This window comes from Melopsittacus undulatus, chromosome Z (assembly GCF_012275295.1).
Source record: "Melopsittacus undulatus isolate bMelUnd1 chromosome Z, bMelUnd1.mat.Z, whole genome shotgun sequence".
NCBI classification, from domain to species: domain Eukaryota; kingdom Metazoa; phylum Chordata; class Aves; order Psittaciformes; family Psittaculidae; genus Melopsittacus; species Melopsittacus undulatus.
The window spans coordinates 12,696,683-12,724,560 of record NC_047557.1 but is presented as its reverse complement, the minus strand read 5'-3'; the positions used below and the strand labels follow the sequence as shown (position 1 = coordinate 12,724,560).

General features: G+C 38.4%; 1 protein-coding gene across 1 annotated transcript in view; it reads left to right on the top strand.

The window, feature by feature from the left end:
- Positions 1-27,878, top strand: part of PRLR (prolactin receptor) — a 151,122-nt gene that overhangs the window by 108,268 nt on the left and 14,976 nt on the right. Inside the window, exons 7-9 of the mRNA XM_034072969.1 lie at positions 21,355-21,424; positions 26,605-26,718; positions 27,679-27,811. Coding sequence (XP_033928860.1) covers positions 26,649-26,718; positions 27,679-27,811 — 203 coding nt within the window. The 5' untranslated portion in view covers positions 21,355-21,424; positions 26,605-26,648. The remainder of the gene's footprint in view (positions 1-21,354; positions 21,425-26,604; positions 26,719-27,678; positions 27,812-27,878) is intronic.

Sequence of the window (27,878 nt, the reverse complement as noted above, 5' to 3'; positions counted from 1 at the left end):
AAAAACAGTTGAAAGATGGTATGTCAAGATAATAACCCTCAAGTACACTATTGCAAGCTTGTTCATCCATAGGTATTTTATGCATTTTCATGTTCAACTCTTTAACAAATTCAGAGCTGAAAGAACACTAAAACCTTCCTCTGCATTAAAATAGCCTCCAGTGATCTTTTGAGAAAAAAATAAATTTAGCTGAATGAATGTGTTTGGGACTGAGTCACAGACTGTGGCGTAAAACCCATGGGAAATCTGATGGAATTTAAACAAAATACATTCTATTACCTTTAATAATACATTTCACTTCTTTGACAGAATATTTTTAGCCCCGTGCTTCAGGAAGCAGTCATCTTTCCTGCTGGGGGAAGGAATGAAGGTCTGCACTTACACCATAGAATTCTCTACTGACGAGATTCACTTTTTCATGGCATTTTTTATGCTATGATCAGTACCAGATCTGAGTTTCAAGTATGCTTTTGTTTACATCTACTTTATGGAAATCTTTCCTAACTTATTTTCTTGCTAGTTTTCCTCATAGTTTTCCTTAATTCAATCTGCCGGTTTGCTTTCAGCTTTGTGTTTGTCTGCGTGGTCTTTTTTAGCCAATTGGGCATTAGGATAACCAAGATAACCTGGTAGTTTCTTCTTGTTCTTACCCTGTTGATTCGCATTATCCTTTGATGGAACAGAGGTGCTTGCTTTACTCTAAAGGAGCAGACAGCCTGACATTTTGTGACTGACAAAGGTTTGGGTGCTTCTGTAGAGTCACAGCAGTAAAATACTGTCTTTGTTACCTCACAGCTGCAGAATTTATTGTACGTGCCTTACAGTGATGGTGTACATAAATCCGAGGGCTTCTTTTCCTGATGTGTAAATCATTAACAGAACTGTATGCATTTTATATAAGTAGTGCTTACTTTTATCAAGCGCATGTGGTTACAGCAAAGCATAAAACTGGTAAAGGTTCAAATTCAGCAACACCTGATCTCTAGCTGCAAAAATTACATCTGTAATTTTATAATTTAGACAGTCAGTAATTGTAAAAAATATAAATACTCCTCTTCATTATAGATAAATCCAGCTACTGAAAAGCAGCTCGGGCTTAGAATCTGCTTAAATTAATCTTCTTTTCCTGCTTTGCCTTCTTTTTCTGGAGTCAGGCCGTGTTTCCTTAAGAAGAATCTAAGCAGCTTGTCTTCACCCTTGAGGACTGTACAGCCTCACTGCAGTTACTCATATAACCCCTCCCTAGCCTGTGGCTCCATTCTGCCCTTCTTTTGTGCTATCCTGTGTCAAGGTTATTGTTCTGTGCCTATCTATCAAACGTGTTCAGGTCAACATAAACTTTGTTTTTCTTCTTTCTTTCCTCAGTGTAAAAAAAACATTTGAAGGACACGTTGATACTTGATCTGGCTGGAACAGGCAGTGGAGGCTTGACTCTGCAATCTGAGTTTTGTGTTATTCAGGTTTATGTCTTTCACGGGAGGTTTTATGGAGGAATCAGTCTCCCCATTCTTGGCTTCCAAGAATACTTTATTGACATTTATTTCTTGTAGAAGTTCTTCCAAATAACTTCCTAATTTGTGATTTTCTGGATTCTTCTTAGCTTGACTACACTTGCCATAGAAATGCATCTTAATCTAAAATTAAAAAAAAAAAAAGCATGGAAAAATGCAATGATATACAAATTACTTTATCAGTAGCTTGTTTAAGAATATTTTATAGTGGAAAAATAGTATTCAGTAGATCCTTTTAATGCTTAAAAGTCATCTAATTACACATCAGCTGCAAAATAGACTGAAAAAAGGTAGCAAAGCAAAATATTTTTTTTGAAGGAAAGATTATGGGTTTACTTCATCTTTCTTTATTCCTTTTTTTTTTTTTTTTAATGCATGAAGTAACATACGGTATTTGCCATGCAAGCTTTGATGGTAAAATAACCTTCTGGTTTTATTTTTGGCTGTATTCAACGTATTTCACTCACTGTGCCCTCATAGAAAATGGAAATAACAGTAATTTCTATGCCGTTTATAAAGTGTGGAAGTATGAAGCTGTAATAAAATTTGCTAGAGGGAATTTTAAGTTGTTCTGACTACTTTTTTTTGTACTGGAATTACCTCAGTGGAGCTGAAAACAGCTGTTTACTATAAAGGATGTACTGTGTTTCAGCTTGTTTATATAAATAATTCCTTCTTTGCCTCAGTAAGGGGAAGCACCTGAAAAATGATACCAGCTAATGCTACTAGTTCTTCTAGTGTCTTTTCAGAACATGTAGTCAAATGATGCCAGAGAATGGAAGCAACAGATATGTAGGACAGAAGGTATTTTTAGGTGCGAGTCAGGTGAAGAGAGGACTCCACCAGCACCAAGGTATCCACTTTGTACAGAATATTTAATACACAGAATTGTTAAACAGGGAGTGCTCTGTGAGAGTCCACAGTGCCCAGGATTCTTTCCAGTTCATTGAATAAAGTGCCTTAGAAATCAGAAAAGACTAAATCAGATTCTGGTGAGGTTTTTGTTCAAGTGAGATCTGATCTCTCCAGTTTTAGTTTCAGGAAAGTTTCCTGTTTTATTCAAATTCAATCTGAGATCTTAATGGTTTCTTTATTAAGACAACAAGAAAACACTATGAATTTGCATTTGGGTTTTCTTCTCAGTTGTTAATAAAAAGAAAAAGCCAGGAGATTATTTTTATATTAAAATCAATTTAATAACTGAACATACTAGTGAAGACCTGCTAATAATACTTGCTAAGCCCATTTCCACACTAATTCTACATAAACAGCATGGGCATATTTAAATAAAGATGTTACATTTCCTGTAAGCTAGAATACATTCTGAGTCAGAGTGCAACTTTTCAACCTTTTCCTCAAGTATGCACAAGCTACTTGTATCCTATATGCATGTTGCATGTGAAAAAGGGCATTTCAGCCATCTTACAAGCAAAAGAATCCATCAACATCAGCAAAACTTGCAAGGCTTATACCACATAAGCACAGGTAAAAAAAAATGTGGTAAAGCATATGAGAGTCTTAAAACCTTATTATACTTTCTGTTGTTGAGTAAAGGCAAGAAACTGTCTTTTCTCTACACACAAAACTTTAATATATCCCTCCTTGAGTAATTAGCTTCATTGTCTTGCCGTAGTAAAGAGAATAGCGTATGTGCTCCCAGGGCCATCTTGAGCCTTGGGAACTTAGGGACTGAGAATAATGAACTGATAAATAATTACTGATATAACTGCATTTACTTCAACAGTTTTAAACCTAAACATCTGTTGTCTAATTATCTTATTTAACAGGCAAACAATCTTTCTCTCACAGGCTCCATTCTTCCCATGCAGGCCAGTTTAGAGAAATGCTAATGCTAACCAGTAAATTGTCTCTTATTCTGCAGCTGTAGGTTTAAATGGGCACCTGCAGAACATCTCTATCTGCAGAGAAGGAGTCAGTGGCATTAAAGGGAATGGACTAGACCTGGGAACATGCAGCTTTTATGAAAATGACAACAAAAAATGAATTCCCACCAATACTAATCCTTTTCAACTGAAACAATAGGCAGCTGCATCAAGCTAAGCTCTTTCTAATCTTGCCAGTTTCAAGAAGTACTTTCCTCAGAAGTATGAAACGTTCTTGAGCCATTTCTTTTGCACACAAAGTTTGAATACGTTTTGTTTTAGCAGTGAGTTGGCGTTTTTTTGTGCACACTTGTGTAAGTTTTGAACTGCTCACCTCAAACTGTCTGGGGAAGGCTGATAAATTGTTTCCTAATCTCCAGACTGGTTATTATCCATTTCTCCTGAAAGTATGAGAGCATACAGGCTGGTTCACACTCTCTGTTCATCTCCTGGCACTATTTACCCTACCTCCATACTGAGACCACCTAGTTTATTTACAGCAAAGTATGTTTCTAACTGTGTCCACACAGACAAGATGCACAGAGAGGGGTGATAAATATGCACAGTGTAACAAGCCTGATAGTCAAGTGTCAAAACACAACTTGGTAATTGTCTTACACATACCTATTTTTAATATTCTGGTGAGGTTTAGATCTATTCAGTTCTGTGGGAGCTGATGAGATTTCTTCTGTGCAACTCATTAAAAAAAATTAATCAAAATCATTGTTTCAATCTGAGACTGCTGTGACAAAACAGCAGTACTCGCCAGAGTTGGCTTTCATGATCTATTTGAATTTTGTTTCCTTTCATAGAAAAATACAAGTTCATATTAAGTTGCTGCTGACATACTTTTTTATGTAGGTCAAGTACATTTTAATTTTTCCTTGATTATTGGTACTTAGCAGTTTTTTACACTGTTTTAATTGGCTTCTAGAGAGAGAGAAAGGGCCACAGACATCACAGAATGAATATGTAGTTACTGCATCAAAAGGTCAGCCTAAAATTCAGATAAGTGCTCCAAGAAAGTAAGTTTTGGATTACAACCAGAGAGTGACAATGGGACAGCAGAGCTATAAACAGGAAGGAAAGTATGGGCCTGCATTTTCCTGATGGCAGTCTTCCACTACCTGCAGGGAAGTTACTGAGAAGATGAGAACAGGCTCTTGCTGTGGTGTGTGGTGAGATTAAAAAAGACAACAGACATGTATTGAAGCAAGAGAGGTTCTAACTAAATAGAGGGTAGCTAACCCTAAGGAGAATCAAGCAGTGGAATGTGTTGCCCCAGAGAGTTTGTTCAGTATCATCCTTGGAGATTTTCAGGCTCTGAATGGATAATTCTAGAGCAACCCAGTCTTGTCTCACAGGTGAGTGCTTTCAGCAGAGAGTGAATTAGAGATCCACCAACCTCCCAAGCTGAATTATTCCTTGATTCTGTGGTTCTGTGCTGTTCTACTTAACCTTAATAGGACCCATGACATTTGAGTGACCCTGCTGGGTCTTTCTACACTTCTGTTTTCCATTTTCAGAGCATTTCTTACAATCCAATTACATACACACACATTGTCTTTGTGTGCAGCATTCCTGTGTGCATGTCCCACAGTTACCTCTGCTTTTCTAATTCTTCGCTAGCAGTGTCCCCACTTAGAAGTAAAACTTCAGTAGCCATGTACTCCAGTGGTCTTTTTTGTCTTAGCAGTAAAAACTGCAACATCTAGTTCAGTGTAATTAAACACATACAGGAGTATACATTGATACAGTGCTTCATAACCATAAATCTTGTGGGTTTGTTTACTACATACTAAGTAGCTCCAAGTGTTCATAGCGTTTCATGGAGTTCTGAGCAAACATGTTATATTTGGTTTTCCACTTTCCTAACTTAAGCAGCTGTTGTATGTCTAGAGTTAAGGTCAGCTAGCTTTTCTGGCTTTCTTACTTGTTTTCATGAAAATGACATTGATTTGTTCATCAAAACCATTTTTAGAACATTTCTCTTGTATGGAAAGTTAAACAAATACATGCTTCTGCATGTCTAATTCAAAAACACGAATGATTGGCTGATTACAGTCTCCAAGGATGGTGACTCCACAAGCTCTCCTATGCAAACTCGCTGTATTTAATACACAGCTTAAGAAATATCGATTAAATTGCCAAATAATTGATTTCTTCAGAAAAATTGAAAAAGTTGCTTTGTCCCTTTTCCCCTACAGCTGTCTTCTTTCCCAGTCTCCTCTCCCTTCTGCATGCACATGTGTACAGACACACACACAACAGGAAACAGAAGTTTTCTTTTTATCTCTGTTTTCCATAGTTCTCCTGACTACTGCCGCATGTCTTTCTTCTTTCTCTGCAGGGGTTTACTCTTGATCTTCTTTCATTCTCCCTCCACATCTTACATTCTGCATCTCACCTTAATAGCCAACTCCATCTATCTTCTCTGTCGTGATTACCCATGAATCCAGACCTTTTCTTTTCCTTTGGTCCAAACAAAAATAGTGACCTGTCTCTATGACATTTCTCCATGAATTTGTCACCAGCAGTGCAAGCTGGACATGGCTCGAGATTGTTCCTGTTCAGTCACCCACATCCTTTGTTTCTCATGTTTTCCCTCAACTACTATAGAAGACTGCAAGTTAGGCAGCAAATCACATTTCATATCTGAATTTCTACCCAGGCTGTCTTGAATGTTTCTTCATGTTGCTGTTCTAAAATACAGTGGTTTTTGCCCACCAGATCTCTTCATGCATTTTACAATGAGAAGCCACTGTACAATGAACAGAAAATTTGTGCAAAGAGCAAGCAAACCTCATTCTTTCGCATCCAAGTATCCTGAACATTAGTCACATTCTGTTCTGGTTATCTTGTTCCTGTCCCTGTAATTCTTTAATTCATAGCCAGAGTGGAAACAAAAGGGGCAGAGAACAACTCTAGCCCAGACTACTCTATGCCATAAGAAGAGATTTGGGATTGAATTTCCCTATGATGAGATGATGATTTAACTTATGCCTCCTGGTTTCTAGGCAAATGACCACACAAGTCTACTTTTATCTAAGTAAGTGAGGCAATAATTTGTAATACAGGGGTTTTTAAGAAGCCCATGTTTTAAGAAGCCCCCCTATTGGCCCAGGTGAAAATCCATAATGGAGAACCACATGCTCAAGGTGAAACAAAACACTGTTACAGACTTACCAGGAAAATAGAAAACCATTCTAAAATCACAAATATTTTGAAATGTGAAACTACTCTTGGTTTATTAAGGAATCTGCAGGCCCCATTCCTTCCAGTATTGTATTATCCTGCCGCCCAGAATAAATCATATTTAACAGAGGGTGAAATTCCCAAGGAAACCCAATAGAAACATACAATTTTTCTGGAGTCAAATGACCCTAATTAGTGGGTCCTCATGTGAAAGGAAAATTGTGCAGAGGTTAGTTAACATTGAGTTCCACTTGGCAAAAGTCTATTAGACTGTCAGTAAAAGCATGCTGGCCATTCAAGTCAACACATGTAGAAGCTGATCCATCTGTGCAAGTTTCTCTCCAGCCAAGCCATAGCCTTTAGGTCTCTTAGCCCACGGGGTATAATTGAGGATATCAGGATTGTATCACAGTGACAAGGTGAAACAAGTTCTTAGTAAATTGGGGTTTATTAGTTCACTGCTCATGGAAAAACCTGGTTTTTACCCAGGCTGGTCTCAGCTTTAATCATGTGCTATTGCTACGTTGTAGAACTTAACTGGTGTTGACTCAGTATTGCAAAACTGTGCCTGAAAGAGCTTTTGTTCCAACAAAATTACAGACTTACTATATTCAAGGGCACAATGTATTAGCAGTGGCCAAGAAATGTTTGATGCAACTGAGGGTATAAGGGATAAGCAAAGTCTTTAAGCCACACATCACAGCCTAGCACCATAATCATAGGTGAATACCACTGTGTAGAATGGAACTAGTTGAAAATAATTTTGTTTCATACCAGCTGTCTGTGATTCAAACCTCATCTGCTGGCAGGAGGAGAAGGATGATACATAAATCATTAAGAAATCTGGGATCAGTATTCTCTTCCTCTGTGCTGCCATAGTTATAGCTGGCACAGTTCGCAGTGTCCTTAGTCATCGTATTGGTTTGTGTGGCAAGGTTTTAGTAGCAGGGGGGCTGCATGGGTGGCTTCTGTGAGAAGATGCTAGAAGCTTCCCCCATATCTAGTAGAGCCAAGAGCAGCTGGCTCCAGGATGGACCCCCCACTGGCCAAGGAAGCCCAGTGGGTGGTAGCGCCTTTGAGAGAATGTATTTAAGAAGCAGGGTAGGGGGAGAAACTGGCACAACAGCAGCTGAAGAAAGGAGTGGGAATATGTGATAGAAACATCCCTGCAGACACCAGGGTCAGTGCAGGAAGAGTGCAGGAGGTGCTCCAGGAGTTGGAGCAGAGATTCCCCTACAGCCTGTGGTGCAGACCAGGGTGAGGCAGCCTGTGCCCTGCAGCTGATGGAGGTCCATGGTGGATCAGAGATCCACCTGAAGCCCTTGGAGATCCACACACCAGAGCAGGGGAAGAGTGTGAGAAGTCCTCCCCTGTGAAGAGCAACAAAGACAATGTGTGATGAACTGACCACAACCCGCATTCCCTGTTCCCTTGCACTGCTTGGTGGAAGGTGGTATAGAATTTGGGAGTGAAGTTAAGCCTGGGAAGTTGGAAGGGGTGGGGGGAACGTGCTTTAAAATTTAGTTTTCATTACCTCACTCTAATCTGATTGGTAAAAAATTAAATTAACTTTCTGCAAGCTGGGCTGGTTTTGCTCATGACAGTAACTGGTGAGTGATCTGTCCTCGCTCTTATCTCAACTCACCGGTCGCTTATCATACAAATCATACTTCTAGCATATGCTCTGTTGAGGAGGGGAGTGATAGAGCAGCTCTGGTGGACATCTGGCATCTAGCCAGAGTCAACCCACCGTGGTCAGGTACTCCAGCCAGATTCATGACTTACAACATTTTTCGTCATGTAAGTAGGAGGCTTTTTGGGAGTTTAATGTCAAATATAACTGTGTAAGTAAAGTTGCAGGAAAAACACAGACCTGCATGTTTTGTAGATGTCAGAAAGAACAAAGACTCATGTTCCTCAATAATGAGAAGTATGCTGTCACTCTGGGCTTTTTGTAAAGTGATAATCGTTAAAATGCTCTGGGATGTAATTTCAGTGCAATCACTGAAAATGTCACTGAAATAGAAATGCCAGGCATATAATGCTTGGTAGGGGTTACCAACCTGGATGCTGACAGAGGGAGAGAAAAAATATCAATAAATGACAAAGCTTTTATTTTCCATGCAGTTAGCCAAATGCAGACATATGAACTTTCTGAAGAACAACAGTTTGTTCCCAGGTTGAGAATTTATATGACTTTTTTAATGGCTTGGCTGTAAAGTAAAAAATAAAGTGGTTTGTAAAGGAATTCAGTCATTGGCTGCTGCTTTTGTTATGAACACAGTTCCTCTAAAAAAGGAATCAGATTTTGACTAATGGAAAAATATCATGTAAAAGTAAATAAAAAGAGATTCAAGAGTAGAAACAGGATTTCCTGAACCGCAGTGCCAGTTCTTGTGCATATTCATTAATGGAAAGTGAGCATAGTGGGGCTCTAATGCAAAGGTCTAAGAACTGGCCTCATAATCTCCCCCTTTCTCAATGAATGGAATTAGTTACATATTTTAGCTTTGGTTTTTGAGTGTTATCCTGAAGGTCTTGCCAGTCTGAAGTTTAAAGCACATGGAGTGCTGAGTCCAGTTCAGGGCTTCCTAGTAGAAGAAAAGACACTGACGTACTGAGGTTCAGCAAAGGACCACTTAGATAAATAAAAGACTGGAGCATCTCTTGTATGAGAAGAAGCTGAAAGAGCTCAGACTATTCAGCCAGGAAAAGAGAAGGCTCAGGGGAGCGTCATCAATGGGTGTAAATACCTGATGGGGGAAGCGAAGAAGATAGAGCAGGGCTTTTCTCAGAGGCATCCAGAGAAAGGACAAGAAGCAATGAGCACAAACTGAAGTATAAGAAAATCCACTTAAATATAATAAAAGACTTGTTTCTGTGAGGGCATTCAAACAGTGGAAAGGGTTGCCCAGAGGGGTTATGGAATTGCTATCCTTGGAGATACTCAAAACCTGACCGGACATGACCCTGGGCAGCCTGCTCTAGTTGACCTTGCTTTGAGCAGTGGGGTGGGACTAGGGGGTCTCCAGAGGTCTTTCAGTAATTCTTTTAAGTGTTTACTAGAATTCCTTCCACTTGGCTTTTAATTATTTACAGCAAAACTGCTACTAGCAATAATTGTGCCCATGAATAATCCCTGCAAGCTAAAGTCCTTGAAGTATCTCAGAAACATTAATTTCAATCAAATTAGAAGTGTAATTAAAAAGATACTCATCTTGGTGAGATTTAACATCTGTCCATTTTGCAGGTGGGCAAGAAATGTCCAACATGTCAGAGACTAAGCTATTGGCAGGGATGGGTGCAGAACTCTGGAGCTGAGTTCTAATTCTTTTCCTTCTTCAGCAGTACACCTGCTTTCTGATACTCACTTCTCTCTTCCCCACCTCTGGTACCTGGAAGGCTTAATATCATCTATGATTCTATGCCCTTGATTTATTTTTCCCTCCTCTTATCCAAAGATTTGTGCTCCAGAACCTGTGCTTTCACTGAGGAATGTAAAAATAACATCATGTCTTACAAACAGTAGCAACAAGTCTTTAAACTGAAAGCCTAGTTTTAAAGCCTTTGAACTAATGGCGATTCCTACCAATTTCACTTGCAGACAGCCTGCAGAAGTGCCTCTGATTTTAACAGTTGCTTCTGTATTTCTGAAGTGCTTTTTAAGATAAAGATATTATTGATGCTAGCAGCTCTTCCAGCTGATTGATTACATATCCAGTTGATGCTTTTAGCCTATAATCTAGAGTATTTTCACTAGTATGATAGCAAAAGCATGAATTCCTTGTCCTTTTTAGTTTCTAGAAATTGATTGAATATATGTAAGTATTTAATCCACTGAGTGGTAAAAAGGCATTAATTCAGTGAAATTAAATTAATTTCATATCAGAATGTATACTAGTGAACATAATTCTGTAGCAAAACTGACTTTGAGAAGCTGCTACTAAGCCTTCAGCTTCCTGCAGGAAAATGCTTGCTTCCTGAAGAACTTGAGGTAGATGATGTCAAATCAGGAATAACTTCATATTTTTTTTCAATAATTCACATCCAGTTTGTGTGCTACTGTTTTAAAACCTCACTTCATATTCTATATTTTATATTGCAGCTACTATATCAAAAAAGAATTCTCAGATGCTATGAAACTGAGGGTTAAGGAAATAAAGCAGTGTGTAATTCCCATTACGCTCATCAAACAGAACACAGAAATCTCAAAAAGTAAGTTTGAATCAGTAGGACTCTTGAAGAGGTTCATGCAGACAGCACAATAAAGGACTAAGGCCATGTACTTGATTGCTGAGCCTTGTGAAGTACAAACATATAATTTCAAGAAATTCTGCTTGGTAATAACACAAAAAAAATAGACCTGTCTGGCCTGTGAAATCCTCTAAGAGTGAATGAGCTTTAACAGATGAAATTATCAGACATGGAATATGTGAAGAAAATGTAGTATTAATGATATCAAAATCCATCACATGGAAAAATAGGATAACAAATGATTCCTATAACACTGATGGTCTTTATAGCCTTCTCCTCAGCAGAAGATTCTTGCCTTTGCCACATAGAGGATGTTAGGTCTGCTTTCTTCTTTCATCTGCTATTCGCAGTTGTCCCGTTAATAGATCATTGAAATACAATAGAGCTTTAAAATTATGCCCAAAGACAATATTCGCATACATCTAGTGTCACAGATCAGAACGTGATCCTGTAGAAGGAATCACATTCCTTCTACAAAGGAGTAATCTTAAGTTAATACATAAATAAGCTAAGAATATATGGTCATACTTTGTGTAGCAACATGGTTATAATTGTGCACTTCTGATTTGGAGATGTTCTATTTGTATATTCTGTTGTAGACATGTAATTGTGAAACTCTTCTAGGAATAGGCAGGTATAAAAACTAAGCACTCTTGCTCAGATCAGAGGGTTTGAATTATAAAAAAGAGCCCATGATTGTCTCTTTTCATATGCTTCCGTGCATACACTAGTATTTTCAAGTACCAGTTTCATCTTTGAAAGCATTAATTTTGTTCAAGCAGTTAATAGCTAAGCAATTAAATCAGAGCTGGAAACTGAAGGAGTGGAGTAGATTTTGAAATGGAATGCCCATCAACAACCTGCAGAAGCACTGCTCTTTTGTACCACTGGAGGAGAAATGTACCAGAAATTATTATTAAAAACCTACCCTCTTTGTTTTTTGTATCAAAGACAAAACAGCCTGTGAGAAGTGGCTAAATGTTACTGTGTTTATTCATCCTTCCAAAAACTGGGTCATTGCCTATCTCTTGTCCATATAACCGCATCTCCAACTTCTGACAAAGGGCAGTAATATATCTGTATGTAGTGGTTGTCTATTTAGACCTGTACACCTGTGACTCCTAATCTGTGTGATATGGATGCCTGTGCTGAGTAGTGCACACTTATAGTTCAGAATGAAGAAGTGAAGTTTGTGTTGGCATGATACTTCATTGGCAGAAGTCATCTAAACCAGTTTAGCAATGTTGCAGAGATGGCCTTAGCTTATCCTTAGCGCATGTTATTCAGCACCATCTAAGTATGAAGAAGAATTGATCTGGGTTATTGAACAGCTAGTTAGTTTTTGTACTGGTCAGCATATTTCATAGAAAGTAACAATGTAAATGAAAAGTAAGACAAAAGTAAGCAAATGTTTAAATGTAGCTAGGGCTCTGAAAGTGAAAATTAAGCTTGAAGAAATCTAAGGGGGGGGGGGGGGGAAGGCAGAAAAATGGTTCTTATAACCCAATAGACTACTCTAATTCACTTGGTCTACTAATTTCTAAAACGTACATTTCCATCTAAAGACTTCATAATGCCTCAATTACCCATCTGTATTGCCTGCAACTGATTTGCCCTCTTAAGATCCTATTGCTATTTGCGATGTCTTGAAAAGCTACCACAAGGCAATCCTCAAAACCTGTTCTTCATTCAGATAGAACCTTTATAAGCCAAGTGCCCTAAACTCTGAGCTGCACCTGGGACAAAGATGCAGGGAGGAGGAAGGAAAGATGCCTTTTACCCACTTTTGTGGATGGTTCTTAGAGCCCTAATAGATTCTGTGTGCTTGAGCTTCTTCACAGATGCTTTGTTCTATGCTGGTGATAGCCACCCAGGACTGTAATATGGGCAGCCCTGTTAGAGGCGTAACCATCTCATGCACTCTGACAGGTGCACGAATTAGAAGACATTAAGGGAGGCAGGGATCTGACTCAGGGTTCCTACCATGCCCAGTTAAACAATCTGAACTGGATTTGAAAGTCTGGTGCCAGTATCTATTAAGGAGTGTCAGATTATATATTCAATAGACTGTCAGTAAAGCAAGTGAAGGATTAAAAGAGAAATTTAAAATATGCTTGTGTTACTCTTCAATGATTTTTTCATTTAAACTATATAAAATGTGCTGCTACCTAGGGCATATAGCCAGGAAGATGAAGGCGTATGACCATAAAAGGCATTACTGAAAAGACAACTTGAAAAGATGCAGGTAACAATAATGACTGAAGTGTGGATCCAAGTTTCAATAAAAATGACTTATATCAAATGAAAAGGTCAGGTTTTATGTAAGCAAGGATTTAAAAGCCTGGGTTATTACCACCTAAAGTAAAACCCAGTTACAGCATTTTTTCCTCCTGCCATTTCATAAATGTCAGCATAAGGTTTTTATTTCAGGGTTTGTGGATGAAATATTTTGGAGTAAATGCAAAAATAATGTTTTTACCATTTGAAATATAATCGGTAACTGGGTGCCTACAAAAAATACTAATTAAAGTTCATTGTATTGAAATATAAAACAAAATGGGTTGATGTTAATTATAGAGGCTTATAACTGATTTTTAGTTATGTAAATTATGAGATTTAGAATTATTTCAGCTGTTAGTAAAATTTACTAGTTTAATTTACTATGAAGTTCTCTATACAGAGGGCAAGCATGAGGGTTCCTGATGCTTATGCCTTTTCTTTGATTCCCTGAAAATTTAAAATACTTCTAAAAGAAATGCCATTGATAGATCAGATTTATTACCCCCCCTTTTTTTTTGCCATTTTTGTGAGATGGCCTTTGTCCTATTGAAACATGCTGATCCGACATTTCAGGTACTTGGGCATAAAAAGTCATCATTATTAAAACGTTTGAATTTTGGTCAGAGTTTTCTTTTAGGTAAAAATGAGGTGGCTTTGCTTGCAAGCAGTTCAAAATTGACAACTTCAATCCCCAGTCATCATCCCTTCCCCTTCGGCTCCTAAACTGGCTGGAGGTTTGATAATATTTCAAAGGCAGAGGGCTTCAGTCTTGATTCTACTGTTCCAAGGTGATGTCATTACCCATTACAATAAGGCTTGTAAAACTTGATAATTCTCGTACACACCATAGATACAATCTGAGACTAAGTGCAAAGTAGGAAAAATTGCACAACCACTGAAGCAACACAATAAAAGCAAATCAAAAACATTCACTGAAAAAGCAGATGTAGCTGGATGCATTAATAAATAGTATAACCAAAAGGTCTTGATTTCATTCTGAATCTTTTTTCACCAAATAACTGTAGAAAAGCAATAAAATATATTTTGTTCTAGTACAGAATATATCTTTTGTTCCTTGAAATCTTTCTTTCTCCAAATTCTCTTTCATAATTATTCTACGAATCTATGATTTATTATTTAATCAAGAAGTGGCTAAATAAACTTCATGGAGTAGTAGGGCAAACTGAAAATATTCATGTAAAATCGAATCAGACATATTTCGTGGCAGAAGTAGTGGAGAGGTATTCGTATGTCCTCAGTTTGTTAAAAATAAATACTATCCATAATCCAAAACCTAATATTGTCTGTTTAGTTAATCTTTATTCATTGGGCCATTTGCTTGTGCTTATAGAATCATAGGTTGGAAAGGACCTTAAGATCATCAAGTTCCAACCCCCTGCCATGGGAAGGGACACCTCACACTAAACCATGTCACCCAAGGCTCTGCCCAGCCTGGCCTTGAACACTGCCAGGGATGGAGCTTTCACAACCTCCCTGGGCAACCCATTCCAGTACCTCACCACCCTCACAGTAAAGAATTTCTTCCTTATATCCAATCTAAACTTCCCTTGTTTAAGTGTGAACCTGTTACCCCTTGTCCTGTCACTACAGTCCCTAATGAATAGTCCCTCACCAGCATCCCTGTAGGCCCTCTTCAGATACTGGAAGGCTGCTATGAGACCTCCATACAGCCTTCTCTTTTCCAGGCTGAACAGCCCCAACTTTCTCAGCCTGTCTTCATACAGGAGGGGCTCCAGTCCCTGATCATCCTCGTGGCCTCCTCTGAACTTGTTCCAACAGTTCCATATCCTTTTTATGTTGAGGACACCAGAACTGCACACAATACTCCAAGTAAGTTCACACTCCTTTTGATGCAGCCCAGGATACGGTTGGTTTTTGGGCTACAAGCGCACACTGAAGCCAGCTGTTCATGTTCAGTTTCTCGTTGACCAACACCCCCAAGCCGTTCTCCACAGGGCATTGCTGTACAATGAAGATTTCTCTCTCTTTGCAAAATTAATTTCTTCAAGTAGTTTCTTGACACATTTTATTTACTCTGACAGAGATGCAAATACTACCTGTTAGAAATGCATTCATCAGTAAGAGACAGAGTACGGTCCTTGTAGTTTCTGAGGAGCAGAGCAAGTTGAGTTAATAAATGAACGGGTTAATGAAATAATACATTAATAAACTTACCTTTAACCTCCAGAGATTGCAGTGTCTTTATTCTGTAAACAAGTACATGAAAGTCTCACGGTCTGCAACCTCAGGTTCACTTCCTTATACTGTAAAACAAATGAAAAATCCAAACCACAATCCAGCATGACTGAGAATCTCCAAGAAACAGCAGCCTGGGTTGAAGATGGGGGGTAGATTAGGTTAATGCTAAACTTCATTCAGTTCATATATGCATCATGAAGAAGTTAGGAAGGAAATCTGTAATTGTGATCAAAACATAATTCCTTCAGAATGCATGCTGGAGGTTTTAGGACCTTCAGCCTTCTTTCACTGCAAAACTGCAATAATAAAGACATTTTTTCTGGAAGATGAGAATCTATGTGGAACTTAACAGGGTTGTGATACAGCAGTGGTGATACTGTTACTGGTTTGGCATGTAGGAAATTCAGAATAATTTGATTTTTTGACTTTCTGTAATGAGACACTCTCTGTAAGCAAGGTTTGTGGTTTTTACTGACATAGGAAATTAGTGACACTGAGATAAACACCTGAAGAAAGTAATCTGCCTAAAATGTGTCAAACACAGGAATGAGTTACCAGAGATCTATAAAAAGCCACCAGTATACTTCTCTGCACATCCACATGTTTCTGTATTAAAGGGAGTATGTAATCCTTTAGGTTAGAAGTGTGAAAAGATTAATTATTTTAAGCTTAGGAAAGTGAAGGCTGAAGGTTAAATATTGTTTTATTGTTAAGAGCAATTGTTTTATTATTAGGAGCAATTTCTCTTAAATAATTGTAAGAAAAGGTTCTTCCCTTCAGTTTTAGATTACAAAGAAAATGCTGTTTCATTCCTTTAGCCAAAAAGTGTGCCGCTTGATCTGTATGTGGCATTAACAGTAGCCTTTACCAAGCAACCACAAAGCTTTTTTTTTTTCAACAAGTTTGAAGTTTGGGGAATATGTTTGAGAAATCTTCACATATAATAGGACATTGATTGTTTCTATTGGTTTGATTGGAATAGTAATTTTTGGTAATTGTGTTCTTTCACAGAGTAACTCTACAGTCACTTAAGCAATTCAAGTGTAAAATATACAATATGTAGTCAGAAAAAGACAAAGAAACAGCTACTTTCACAGCCTCATACTGAGGACCTCCTGAAAAAGAGAACACTGAAATGGGAAACAATATTTGTCCAATAGTTTTCTTTGCTCCCACTGATAATGTTAATTACTGAGCATATCTGTGATTGAACGTTTATCCCCCTGCAGCCAGGTTACAATCTTACTAGAATCGTAAAACTTTGAGGAGAGACTCCAGACATAGACTCAGCCAAAATGGACTATCTCAGTGAGAGGGAATAAAGAAACTGTGCTAAGGCTAAGGTCACGGTTATCTTCAGCACTACCGTACTGATGCTTGGAGGCCCTGTGATACAGAACATGCTTCTCCTCCACCCAACCCCACTGCCTGTGTTTGCCAAGAAAAGGCTGTTTGGGGGTGGAGCTTTGAAACACAAAGGGGAAATTGGAATACATTCAAAATTACAACTTTATCCAACCCTTTACTACCTAGTGCTAACAGATTATTTCTTTCCCCTTCTGCATCCTTCCTTATTGTCTCTTTTCCTCAGAGTCACTCTGTAAACCTTTCACACTTTTCTCTGTTCCTGTGTTCCTGTAAAGTTTTAATCATTTTAGTCTCTCCTTAATAAGAAATAATTCCTCACCTCTCCATCAGCATCTTTGCCCCAGAACGACTAAATAACATTTCATGCCATTGCATTTTTCATTTAAATTCTATGTATAATTAAAGAAAGATTATCAGAAGTTTTTCATTGCAACATGGGAATGAAACTTTTTCAGTGGGGAAAAAAAAAAGTTATCACAAAACTGCAGTTATTTGCTTAAATTTCAGAAAATGTCCTACTGGAAAATTTTAAAACAAAATGCTTTATGTTGATATTTAGTGATATTTCATCATTTTTTCCATTGATATGCTGGAGGGAAGGAATACCATCCAGAGGGACCTTGACACACTTGGGAGGTGGGCTGATGTCAGCCTTATGAAGTTTAACCATGCTAAGTGCAAGGTCCTACACCTGGGTCGGAGCAATCCCAGGCACAGCTGCAGGTTGGACAGAGAAGAGATTCAGAGCAGCCCAAGGAGAAGGACTTGGGGGTGTTGGTCGAGGAGAAAATGAACATGAGCCGGCTTCAGTGTGTGCTCACAGCACAGAAAGCCAACCGTATCCTGGGCTGCATCAAAAGAAGCATGACCAGCAGGTCAAAGGAGGTGATCCTGCCCCTCTATTCTGCTCTCGTGAGACCTCACTTGGAGTATTGTGTGCAGTTCTGGTGTCCTCAACATAAAAAGGACATGGAACTGTTGGAACAAGTCCAGAGGAGGCCACGAGGATGATCAGGGGACTGGAGCACCTCCTGTATGAAGACAGGCTGAGAAAGTTGGAGCTGTTCAGCCTGGAGAAGAGAAGGCTGTGTGGAGACCTCATAACAGCCTTCCAGTATCTGAAGGGGGCCTACAGGGATGCTGGTGAGGGACTATTCATTAGGGACTGTAGTGACAGGACAAGGGGTAACGGGTTGAAACTTAGACAAGGGAAGTTTAGATTGGATATAAGGAAGAAATTCTTTACTGTAAGGGTGGTGAGGTACTGGAATGGGTTGCCCAGAGAGGTTGTGAATGCTCCATCTCTGGCAGTGTTCAAGGCCAGGCTGGACAGAGTCTTGGGTGATATGGTTTAGTGTGAGGTGTCCCTGCCCATGGCAGGGGGTTAGAACTGGATGATCTTAAGGTCCTTTCCAACCCAAACTATTCTATGATTCTATGATTTTGGAGTTCTGAAAATCTGCGTACATTGACTTTGACAGAAAAGCATTTGTGCCATTCTGTAATGACATTCTGAAATGAGTTTTTTAAAACTGATTCTTCACAAGCAGTCTGCATATTTTTAAAATAATCTTTAGTTTAAAACCAGATGTATTCAAGTTTTGATCTGCTTGTTATATTCCTTTCTTCCAATTATTAATTGGCTAATTTCAATTGAAAATTAATTGACTAATTTCAATTGAAAATTCTTAAGAGCTGAAACTCTTCTGTGTACGGTGCCTAAGGCAGTGGGATTTTACCTTTATTCTCACGGCTATCATAATGAGTATTATTTGAGTAATGATTATTTGATGTAGAAATACTTGGATGGGAATCATTACCCTAGTTAATGCAGGAGATAACGTCAATTTATCAGTTCTGTCTAACAGTGATCCTTTCCGATCACTGATACATGAACAAGCTGGTACTTACAGCACTATTGCAGCTTTGGTGAAAAACAGCTTTTATGTCAGCCATATTATGTAAGGATGCATCACCAGTTCATTATATCACTTCTTCATGAAAGCAGTAATTAAAGCAGACTAAAATTTACTGGTAGGATAGAATTGTATGTTTTGATGTAATACCAAGTAGTTGAAATCAGAAAAAGTAGAGAAAAGTTTATTTTTATTTAGTTATCATAACCATCCGTTTTCCCTTAGAAACAAGCTTCCTTTTAAATACAGCACGTTGTGTGACTTTTTACATGTCTCTGTGAAGTGATCCAGATCTAAGACAGCTTGTATTTGGGAGAATTCTTCTATTTATACAGTTCTGAATCCAACTGTGTTCCCAGCATGCACACTGGCAACCAGATTTCTGCCCTTTGTAAAACAGGGAGCACTTACTCAGCCCTGTCTTTTAAAGTACATCTCACCTGATGTGATGGTTGAACACGTTCATTGCAAACATTATTTCTGCTATATTCATATGTATGCTGTCTATGCCATTTCACATCTACACACATAAAAAAGAAATTGTTTATCACCTTCAGTTAAATCTGATTCTCTGTAGTGGCATAATGTTTAGCTGCCAAACAATTTCATGGTATTTTTATTGTTCCCATTAGGCTTTACATAAATGGAACCAAACAAATGTATACCTTGGTAACTGAGTAACACAGCTTCTCACCTACTCTCCAGGTGATACAGATCATTTTTAATGTCAGTTGTAAAAATATTCTAGTTTGTTTTAAATTGTTTAAAGAGAGAAGACTTTGTATGAAATAGTATGAGGAAGTTAGTAATTTTACATATAAATGGTTTTTCTTGCTCTTGCAGGTAAGTTGCCCATTGAAGCTCATCTAAATTATTTCTTCACAGCCTAATGTATTTGGATGGGATGTCAAAGAATAGATAGCTAACGATAGTGGCTTTCGGGGGTAAAACATTTAATTTCAGTCTGTTAGAGGCAGCTGAATCAAATAGCCCCATAGATGTGAGGTACCTTCAGATTCTGCCAGTAGCAAAGCTGAGCAAGCCGGTCCTGATGGGTGGGCACATGGACAATAAACACACACGGGGACACACACATCAACAAAGATTTAACATATACATTTTCACATATATGTCTGCATTTGCAAAAAAATCAAATGGATGGCTCTAGTAACTGGTTGTAGATAGAATCATAGAATCATAGAATAGTTAGGGTTGGAAAGGACCTTAAGATCATCCAGTTCCAACACCCCTGCCATGGGCAGGGACACCTCACACTAAACCATGTCACCCAAGGCTTTGTCCAACCTGGCCTTGAACACTGCCAGAGATGGAGCATTCACAACCTCTCTGGGCAACCCATTCCAGTACCTCACCACCCTCACAGTAAAGAATTTCTTCCTTATATCCAATCTAAACTTCCCTTGTTTAAGTTTGAACCTGTTACCCCTTGTCCTGTCACTACAGTCCCTAATGAATAGTCCCTCACCAGCATCCCGGTAGGCCCCCTTCAGATATTGGAAGGCTGCTATGAGGTCTCCACGCAGCCTTCTCTTTTCCAGGCTGAACAGCCCCAACTTTCTCAGCCTGTCTTCATATGGGAGGTGCTCCAGTCCCCTGATCATCCTCATGGCATTCTCTGGACTTGTTCCAACAGCTCCATGTCCTTTTTATGTTGAGGACATGAAAACTGCACACAATACTCCAAGTGAGGTCTCACAAGATCAGAGTAGAGGGGCAGGATCACCTCCTTTGACCTGCTGGTCACGCTCCTTTTGATGCAGCCCAAAATATGGTTGGCTTTCTGGGCTGCAAGCACACATTGAAGCCGGCTCATGTTCATTCAGATGCTCAGTCAACCCAGTAGCTGGCCTCAGACCTCTAGTCTCCTCAGTTGAGGGGAAGCTGCATATGAGGTTTGCAGTCCCACTCCTCACTGGCTAATCCATCTCAAAGTTCACTAGCATCCAAATGTACCCACTCAGAACGGAGCACACCCAGACAAGAGACAGTTAGAAAGAGGACTCTAATGAGAATAAAGGGCAGACTACAGTGGTCAGGCACACATCAGTCAGAGAAACCACCAGTTGACCATTAAATGACCCCTTTATTCCCCTTTTGCCTTATTTTCCCATGCTTGCTTCTCCCCAGTCCACTTTGATCCCTTCCTTTCCTCCCCAAATTCTTTCTCTCCTACATCCTTAACAAGTGCTATACCCCCTTGAGTCAGTGAGGCAGGAAACAGGATTTGTTCAGTTGGCTCCTCCTGATATGTTCCACACAAAGGACAATGATCTGACTGCACTTGAGTAGTCTTGGGCATAGCCTATTCCCTGTGCCCCATTCTCACTCATTAAGCCACCAGGTTTCCTCCCCAAATCCCATCAAGTTTTATCTGATACTGTCCCAGCCTTTATGTAGATGGTCACTAGCCTTTAATCACTAGCCTTTAATCACATAGCTTTTAATCACATAGCCTAGCACAATCTACTGGTTACAGCTAAACTCCATCTTAAACTGCTGAAAAATTTTGTGCTTTTATTCGAACAGATAAAGGAAAAAGTGTGAGTTCACTGTTGCTCTCAATGTTTACATGTACTGACTTACAGTGTCAGTATCTGAATCAGCTAACGCAAAAAGGGCTTTTGGTTTTTTTGTTCTTCACGTTTTAGGAATAAAGTAGTGATACTTCCAAAAATATACTAATCCTGGAATACTTTTTCTTTGCAGGTTATCAAGTGATCTGACATTCATGAAAAGAGAGGAACAAAAATCTTCCTCGCACACATGAATCCTTCAGGTAGGAAACTGGTATTTCATTACCATGCTATACATAAATAATATTTTAAATTACTATAGCAAGATAACAGAGTTGGGCTTGGTAGTTGGTAGAAATGATCTTCCATCATATTTCAAGTGCAATTTTTGAGCTGTATTGTAAATTGTAATGTAAATTCAAACACTAAAATTTTATTCTTTACAGCTTATGATTTTCTTATCCATAAATGAATGCTGTAAAAAATAAGAAGCCTAAAATTATGGCTAAACATACAGACCACCAGGGAAGAAAACAGAATATTCAGGAGCTGTGAGACTGGTAGGGTAACACTGTTGTTAGCTAACCCATGTCTTACTAGGAAAACAAGGCAGTAGAGATGCTATTCAGAAAAGAAAAAAAAATAGTAGGAAATGATAATTTTTTAGCTTTTGTTACATTTCTGGTATTAGTCTGAGCAAAGTACTTGAGTGTTCTGTGTCTTAGTTCCCCATCTGCAGAGGGGGAGAATGGTGCTTTCTTTTTTTCTTGGCTTTCTTTCAGGTGTTAAGAGTTATAAAAAGAGTTTCAGGCTCAGTTCTGTAGATCACTGGGAGCTAAGTGATTACATAAATACTTTGATGGAGAAATAAGTGTCTAAACTATTTTCAAGAATCTGCAGTTTCATGATTTTTCTTTTTCAGAAATTACTTAAGTCTTTCAGACTGTGGAGCACATCTCCATGGGCGAGAGAAGTTATTCCATTCATCATCACATATAACTGTTAATCAAAGGAAAGACTACAAAGGATCATTAGGAGGAGTTCTGTTTGAGAGAGAAATTTAGGAAATATACATTCAAAACCCTTATATAGACTTTTCAGGTGAAAAGCTTTTTCATTTAAAAGAACTTGTAGGTGCTTCCAGTTTACACAACAAAAGAAATAGGAAGTTAAGTCCCAGGAGAGAAATTGACTGGATGACTAGTTTTCTTTACACAGCCAACAGCAGGAACTAAGCATCATCACAAAGCACTCACAAAAGCAATGTGCTAAAAGCCACCTGGAATCAGTCAAAAGGAATTCAGATCAGAGACATGTCTGAACTCCCTATCTTTTGAGGAGCCTATGTATCTTCTTGAAGACTGTAGTGGGTGCCTGAGGGATTCAGAATTTGGAGACCTCCAATTGGGGCTCATTCAGGGAGTGAAAGTTGATCTTTGGATGCACTGCCCATCCACAGCTTTTAATTTGCAGTATGATGCAAACCATCACTGTCAGTCAGAAACACATCTATAGTGATAACGATGCCCAAGTCTTGGCTATGGACATAGATCAGTACTGGCATTTGAGTACTTGATATGGGCTGTAGTTCAGCCATTCAGATAGTAATGAACTGCAGTGTTTTGAGACTCCTTAAACTGCCTTCCCCCAGACCTGAAAGATGAACACTGTTTATCATCATAACTAGTAGGGTTCTGAATCTTGTTCGGTGAAGTACTTTTGGCTATAGATTTCTCTAGCAGCACAAGCAAAGCTTGTGATGGACATAATGTCATAGCCAGTGGGTTCTATAGGGTTATTCCCCTTCTTGCAAGCCTGAAAACATTTGAGATAGAAAATTATTACATCTGTGCAGAAATGAATAAAGGCTTCTCTGTCAATCTCAGGATATTTATCCATCAGCATAGCCAAGAAAGAGAAAAGAATGTATGAAGTAGAACTCAATTAGGACAAGGATATTTTTTCCTTCAACCCTAGTCCTCTGCAGCTGATTTCAGTATTGGTATTTGACTTTCAGGTTCATTCAGCAGCATTGTGGGCACTGTTTTCAAACCTACAATTTCGTAATATTACTAGCTGTAGAGTAGGGTTATTTTACAGGCATATTTAGAGTGCACTTTTGTACACACTGAAACCTCAGTAATCATTTCAATTTCCATTAAGGCACACTGTTTTCTGGGGTGCAATATGCAGCTGTTAAATACTATTTAACAGCTGTCTTAAAAAGGAGAAATTCAACTATGTCAGAATGTAATAACTGTTGGATTTAAATAAAAACTCTCAAAAAGGAGGCTTGTGATCTTTTAATTATCAGTTACTCAACTTCTGGTTTTGCATGGCATTCTGGCAAATCATTGTCCACTGTGCCTCATATAAAAGAATACATTGAGTCCTAAAAATGAGGCATTCCCTCACAGCATCTTCATTAATCCTAATTACCCCTTTATGAAAACATCAAGTCATAAACAGGGGAGATGCACTTTTGATGTAGTTACAACAAAGTGGATATTATTTTTTCTACTAAACAACATTTCAACCACAAATACCAAATACAAGGCAACCATGGAAACATAGGCAATGGAAAAAATGGAATATGGTTAATATGCCTGGAGCCTTCTGGCCACTGCTCTGCTGCTGCTCACATTCCTTCAGAAAGCAAAACAAGGATCAGATTGAAGCTTTTCTAGGATTCTTATAAGCTTAATCTTCAAATAAACAGAGGTTCTAATTTTTTTTCATAGAAAATAATTTGAAAGCATTAAATCCTGAATGTAAAATAGGATGTCCAGCCATCTCATGCTTCTGCAGTTTTCTAACTGTTAATAGTTCAAAATACTAAACTTGAAACACAGGCCTGGGAAGCATGTATTAGATTACAAGGTCCAGTTCTCAGCTGTCACAACCAACCATGTCATATAGATTTCATTATAGATCAGACTAGCTGGGAAAACTAAATGGGATTATCATGTTTGGAAGTCTATTCCAGAAACTCACTGCTGTGATGGTAACATTTTTCTCTAATTTTGTGAGCTAATTATGGCCATCTATTCCTACTCCAACATTTGCTAGAGTTCACACATTATTATTTTCCCTTTTTTGATGCTAATCTCCAGCTGCGTTTATAGCAGGCAACCATCCTTGCGTGGAGCAGAAAGCCAACTCTATATTGCCATCATGAGATACCCCCTGTGTCCTCTGCTCATCTTCCTAGCTGTGTTCTAAATCTTTTCTAAATGGTTAACCTGGGTTTTTTTTCACCAAATAGAGGTGACAAGAACTGTTCATAGAGTTTAGTCTGTGGCAGTAACAGAACCATAATCCTCCTCTGTATGTGTCCTGTTCTTTTTCACAACCACATTGCAGAAGTAGTTCATGATCATCTCATTTTTGAAATGCGAATGTTCCCAAGGAAAAAACACTTGGGTTTACATGCATTAACTTCATTCCATTTCTACTAATTTGGTTCTTCAGTTTTTCAGCTTCCAAAATGATCCCAGTTCCATTAAAGAGTACCCTTTCTTAATGATGCTTTCTCTTTCATTGTATTAACAAATTTCATCCTTTTACCCACTGTAATCCATTTCTTGTCTGTCAGTTCTTTATGCAGAAGAGACACATCTGTTAAAGTAAAAAAACCTAAATCATGGTACCAGTTCTCTAAAGGGAAGCACAGTATGAGTCTCAATTTGAAAGTGCTGCATTTTGCAAATGCTGCAGCTACTGTTAGAGATAATAAAATATTGTAAGTGGTCTCATAAGTACATGAAATAGTTACTGTTTATAATTCATTATTTCACCTTCCCTTGATAAAAAATGTGCCTTTCTCTTGCATGCTCTCAGTAGTCTGCACTCCCCATTACACCAAATTTTCAGCTCATTTCTGAAGTTAAACACAACTGTTTGTGCCTGCCATTTGTTTATTTGTAAAATCTGAATGTGATTACACAAAACTGGAATTCATATTAAAATTACTTGCTCTCTGCTGACTGTATATGCACAGATTGCTGCAAGTGAGCTTAAAACTAACCCAGATGCAATTTTCCAGGCTGTAGCTAGGAAGCATGTGTTAAACATGCTTTCATATTCAGAAGTGGTATATGGAAATATAGCCAACTGTTGTTCTCCAGACTGTCCACAATAAACATGCTTTAGACTCAGTTAAATTAACTGATACTTCCGTTTGCCTTTGTGCGTAAAAAAACATTTATATGCTGACAGATTATAGTTTCTTGATACAGAAAATTAATTGCATAATGAAAATTGAGTCATCTGATAAACCACAAAGAATTTTTCCTCAGCAATGAGAGCTTGTTCCCACACTGTGCTACACTGAATGGGTTTCAAGTATACAAATACCTGTCAGATATGCTTGGTAGGAATAGAAAGCCAAGGTAAGGAGTTTCCTATTCAGATAGTAAGTTGCTCTTTAAGAGTGAAGTTGGCTACTGAGAATCCAACAGCCCACTCTAGTCACCATCTCCAAGCAGGACGAGTACTGACAGGACAAGCAGCAGGTTTGCTTGAAGTCACTCTGTCCTTTCTACAGGCTAAACAATCAGATTTAGCAGCAACAGCGACTCCGGGCCACACTGAGCTGTAACCTGAGTTCTGAGGACATCTATTGGTGTCAGCCCACCACAGGGACTGCGTCTTCGCAGCTGGTGGCTTCTCACTTGCACCTCGCTGTATTTCAGCCAAGTTCTGCCACACTGCCTCTGGTTTTTACAGCTTGAATAAAGAGGGATAACTACATTCCCTCTTGCATTTTCACCCGATAAGTTAAATGTGCTGTTACACCACTTTTTCCCTGGTTTCTTTTCTCTGATATTAGCGCTTCCACTTAACTACAAAACCAAATGCAATAAGAACAACGACTGGAACACAGAGAAATAGAATAACATTCTTCAGCTCATGTGGTCCTGAATTCAGCATTGCCAGTCCCAAATATTCAGAAGACACTAGGCTGTCTCAAAATCATAAAATGCTACAAAAATTCTGGATATTTTCTATTTGCTTTCTGGTTTTGGGACTTCCAGAGATTCAAATTTAATGAGTTTTTCTTTGTATCAACAGGGGTAAAATGGTATTATATCAACTGGGTATTTTTTGTTACTAAAAGACTGATTTCTCAGATAAACTAATGAGCCTAAATGAAGAGCTTTAAGAAAAGTACACAGCATCTCAAGATGCCAAATAAATATGCAAGATTTGTTAATGCTATAGAATTGTAATCCTAGCACTGTTAACCATTCAGGAAGAATTACTCACCGCTCTGTGATTCAGTTTTTCTGCTTCTGAAGTGGAACCATAGGTGTTGCTGCACCTTTTTCAGTAAAACAAGAATCAATTAGCTGCAATTCAAGAAGGACTTTGATCAAGAGAAGTGATACATATTACAGGTTAAACATTGTTATTGACTACTGCATGATGACATATTTTGCAGGGAGCCTTTGATCGGGTCTTTCCTCCTGAGGAGAGGCAGGCATCATGAAGCAGAAACTGACATCATCAGTTCAAATCATTCTGCTACTTGCTCTGTCTGCAGTGGGTCTGATGGGTAAGCACAACACTTCCTGAAACACTTGTTTTCTCCTTTAAAACTCTTTCTTCAGAAAAGTCTGAGGCTTTACCTGATCTGTCCTGACCACCACTGGAGCCTGTACGTATCTAAATTACTTTCTTCTAAAGTTTGGTACAGAGATTTTGGAAATTACTTGAGTCCTCTCTTCTTTTTCTGCTATTAATTTCATGATTAAGTGGTGGCAATGGTGAAAGGCACTCACTCCATCCCTACACTCACTCCATGCTTGGGAATTTGCATCATATAATAGTAACAGTATTAGAAGTAATGGTATGGAACTTTCGTGAAGTAAAGGTAAGCTTAGGTTGAAAAACCACATGCTTTACATGTGAGTATGTATGTAAATTTATGGCCTATGTTCTCGGTAGAAGTTAATGACAGGTAGTCTTAACATGAAATAAATGGTTTGGGATTATCAGGGAATATTCAGATAATTAATGAATACATTCAGTTTACCAATACACAAAATACTACATCCAGCCCTTTGATTCCTTCTTTATATTACTTGTCTTGCCTATAATTTACCCCAAATATGTGCAATTAATGAAACTTTAGTTCTGTTGCAAAGTTGAAGTTGAAATTTAGTTTTAATATGACCTGAAGATAAAAAATCTTCCATATTTTAGGAAGAAAAAAAAAAAAAAAAGGTCATACATTTACTTCCAAGCTTTTAAATTTAATTTGAATGTAACTGTATACCTTCTAAGTTTAGGTTAAACTCAAATTTTCATTGGAAAAAAGAAGTAAAATAACTTTAGTAGCTATTTTAGTAAGTTTTGAGGCTTTTCCCAGGCAGATTTACTTGACAAATTCAGTCTGTAGTTTCAAATCATTTTATTGTCCTCAGAAAAGCATTCCTTGCTGAATGTGTCATTCAATCATAGCAACCAAAAACATTGTCCAACTCTAACTAGCTGGATTTCTGCACTTCCCTAGGTCATTCATACCCTGGAAAACCTAAGATAATAAGATGTCATTCTCTAGAAAAGGAAACCTTTTCTTGTTGGTGGAAGCCTGGCTCAGATGGAGGACTTCCTACCAATTACACCCTGTTCTACAGCAAGGACAGGTAACAATGCATATGTCTTCTGTAAATGATCAAGTGATGATTATGACAGAACAAGGGAATGATAGCA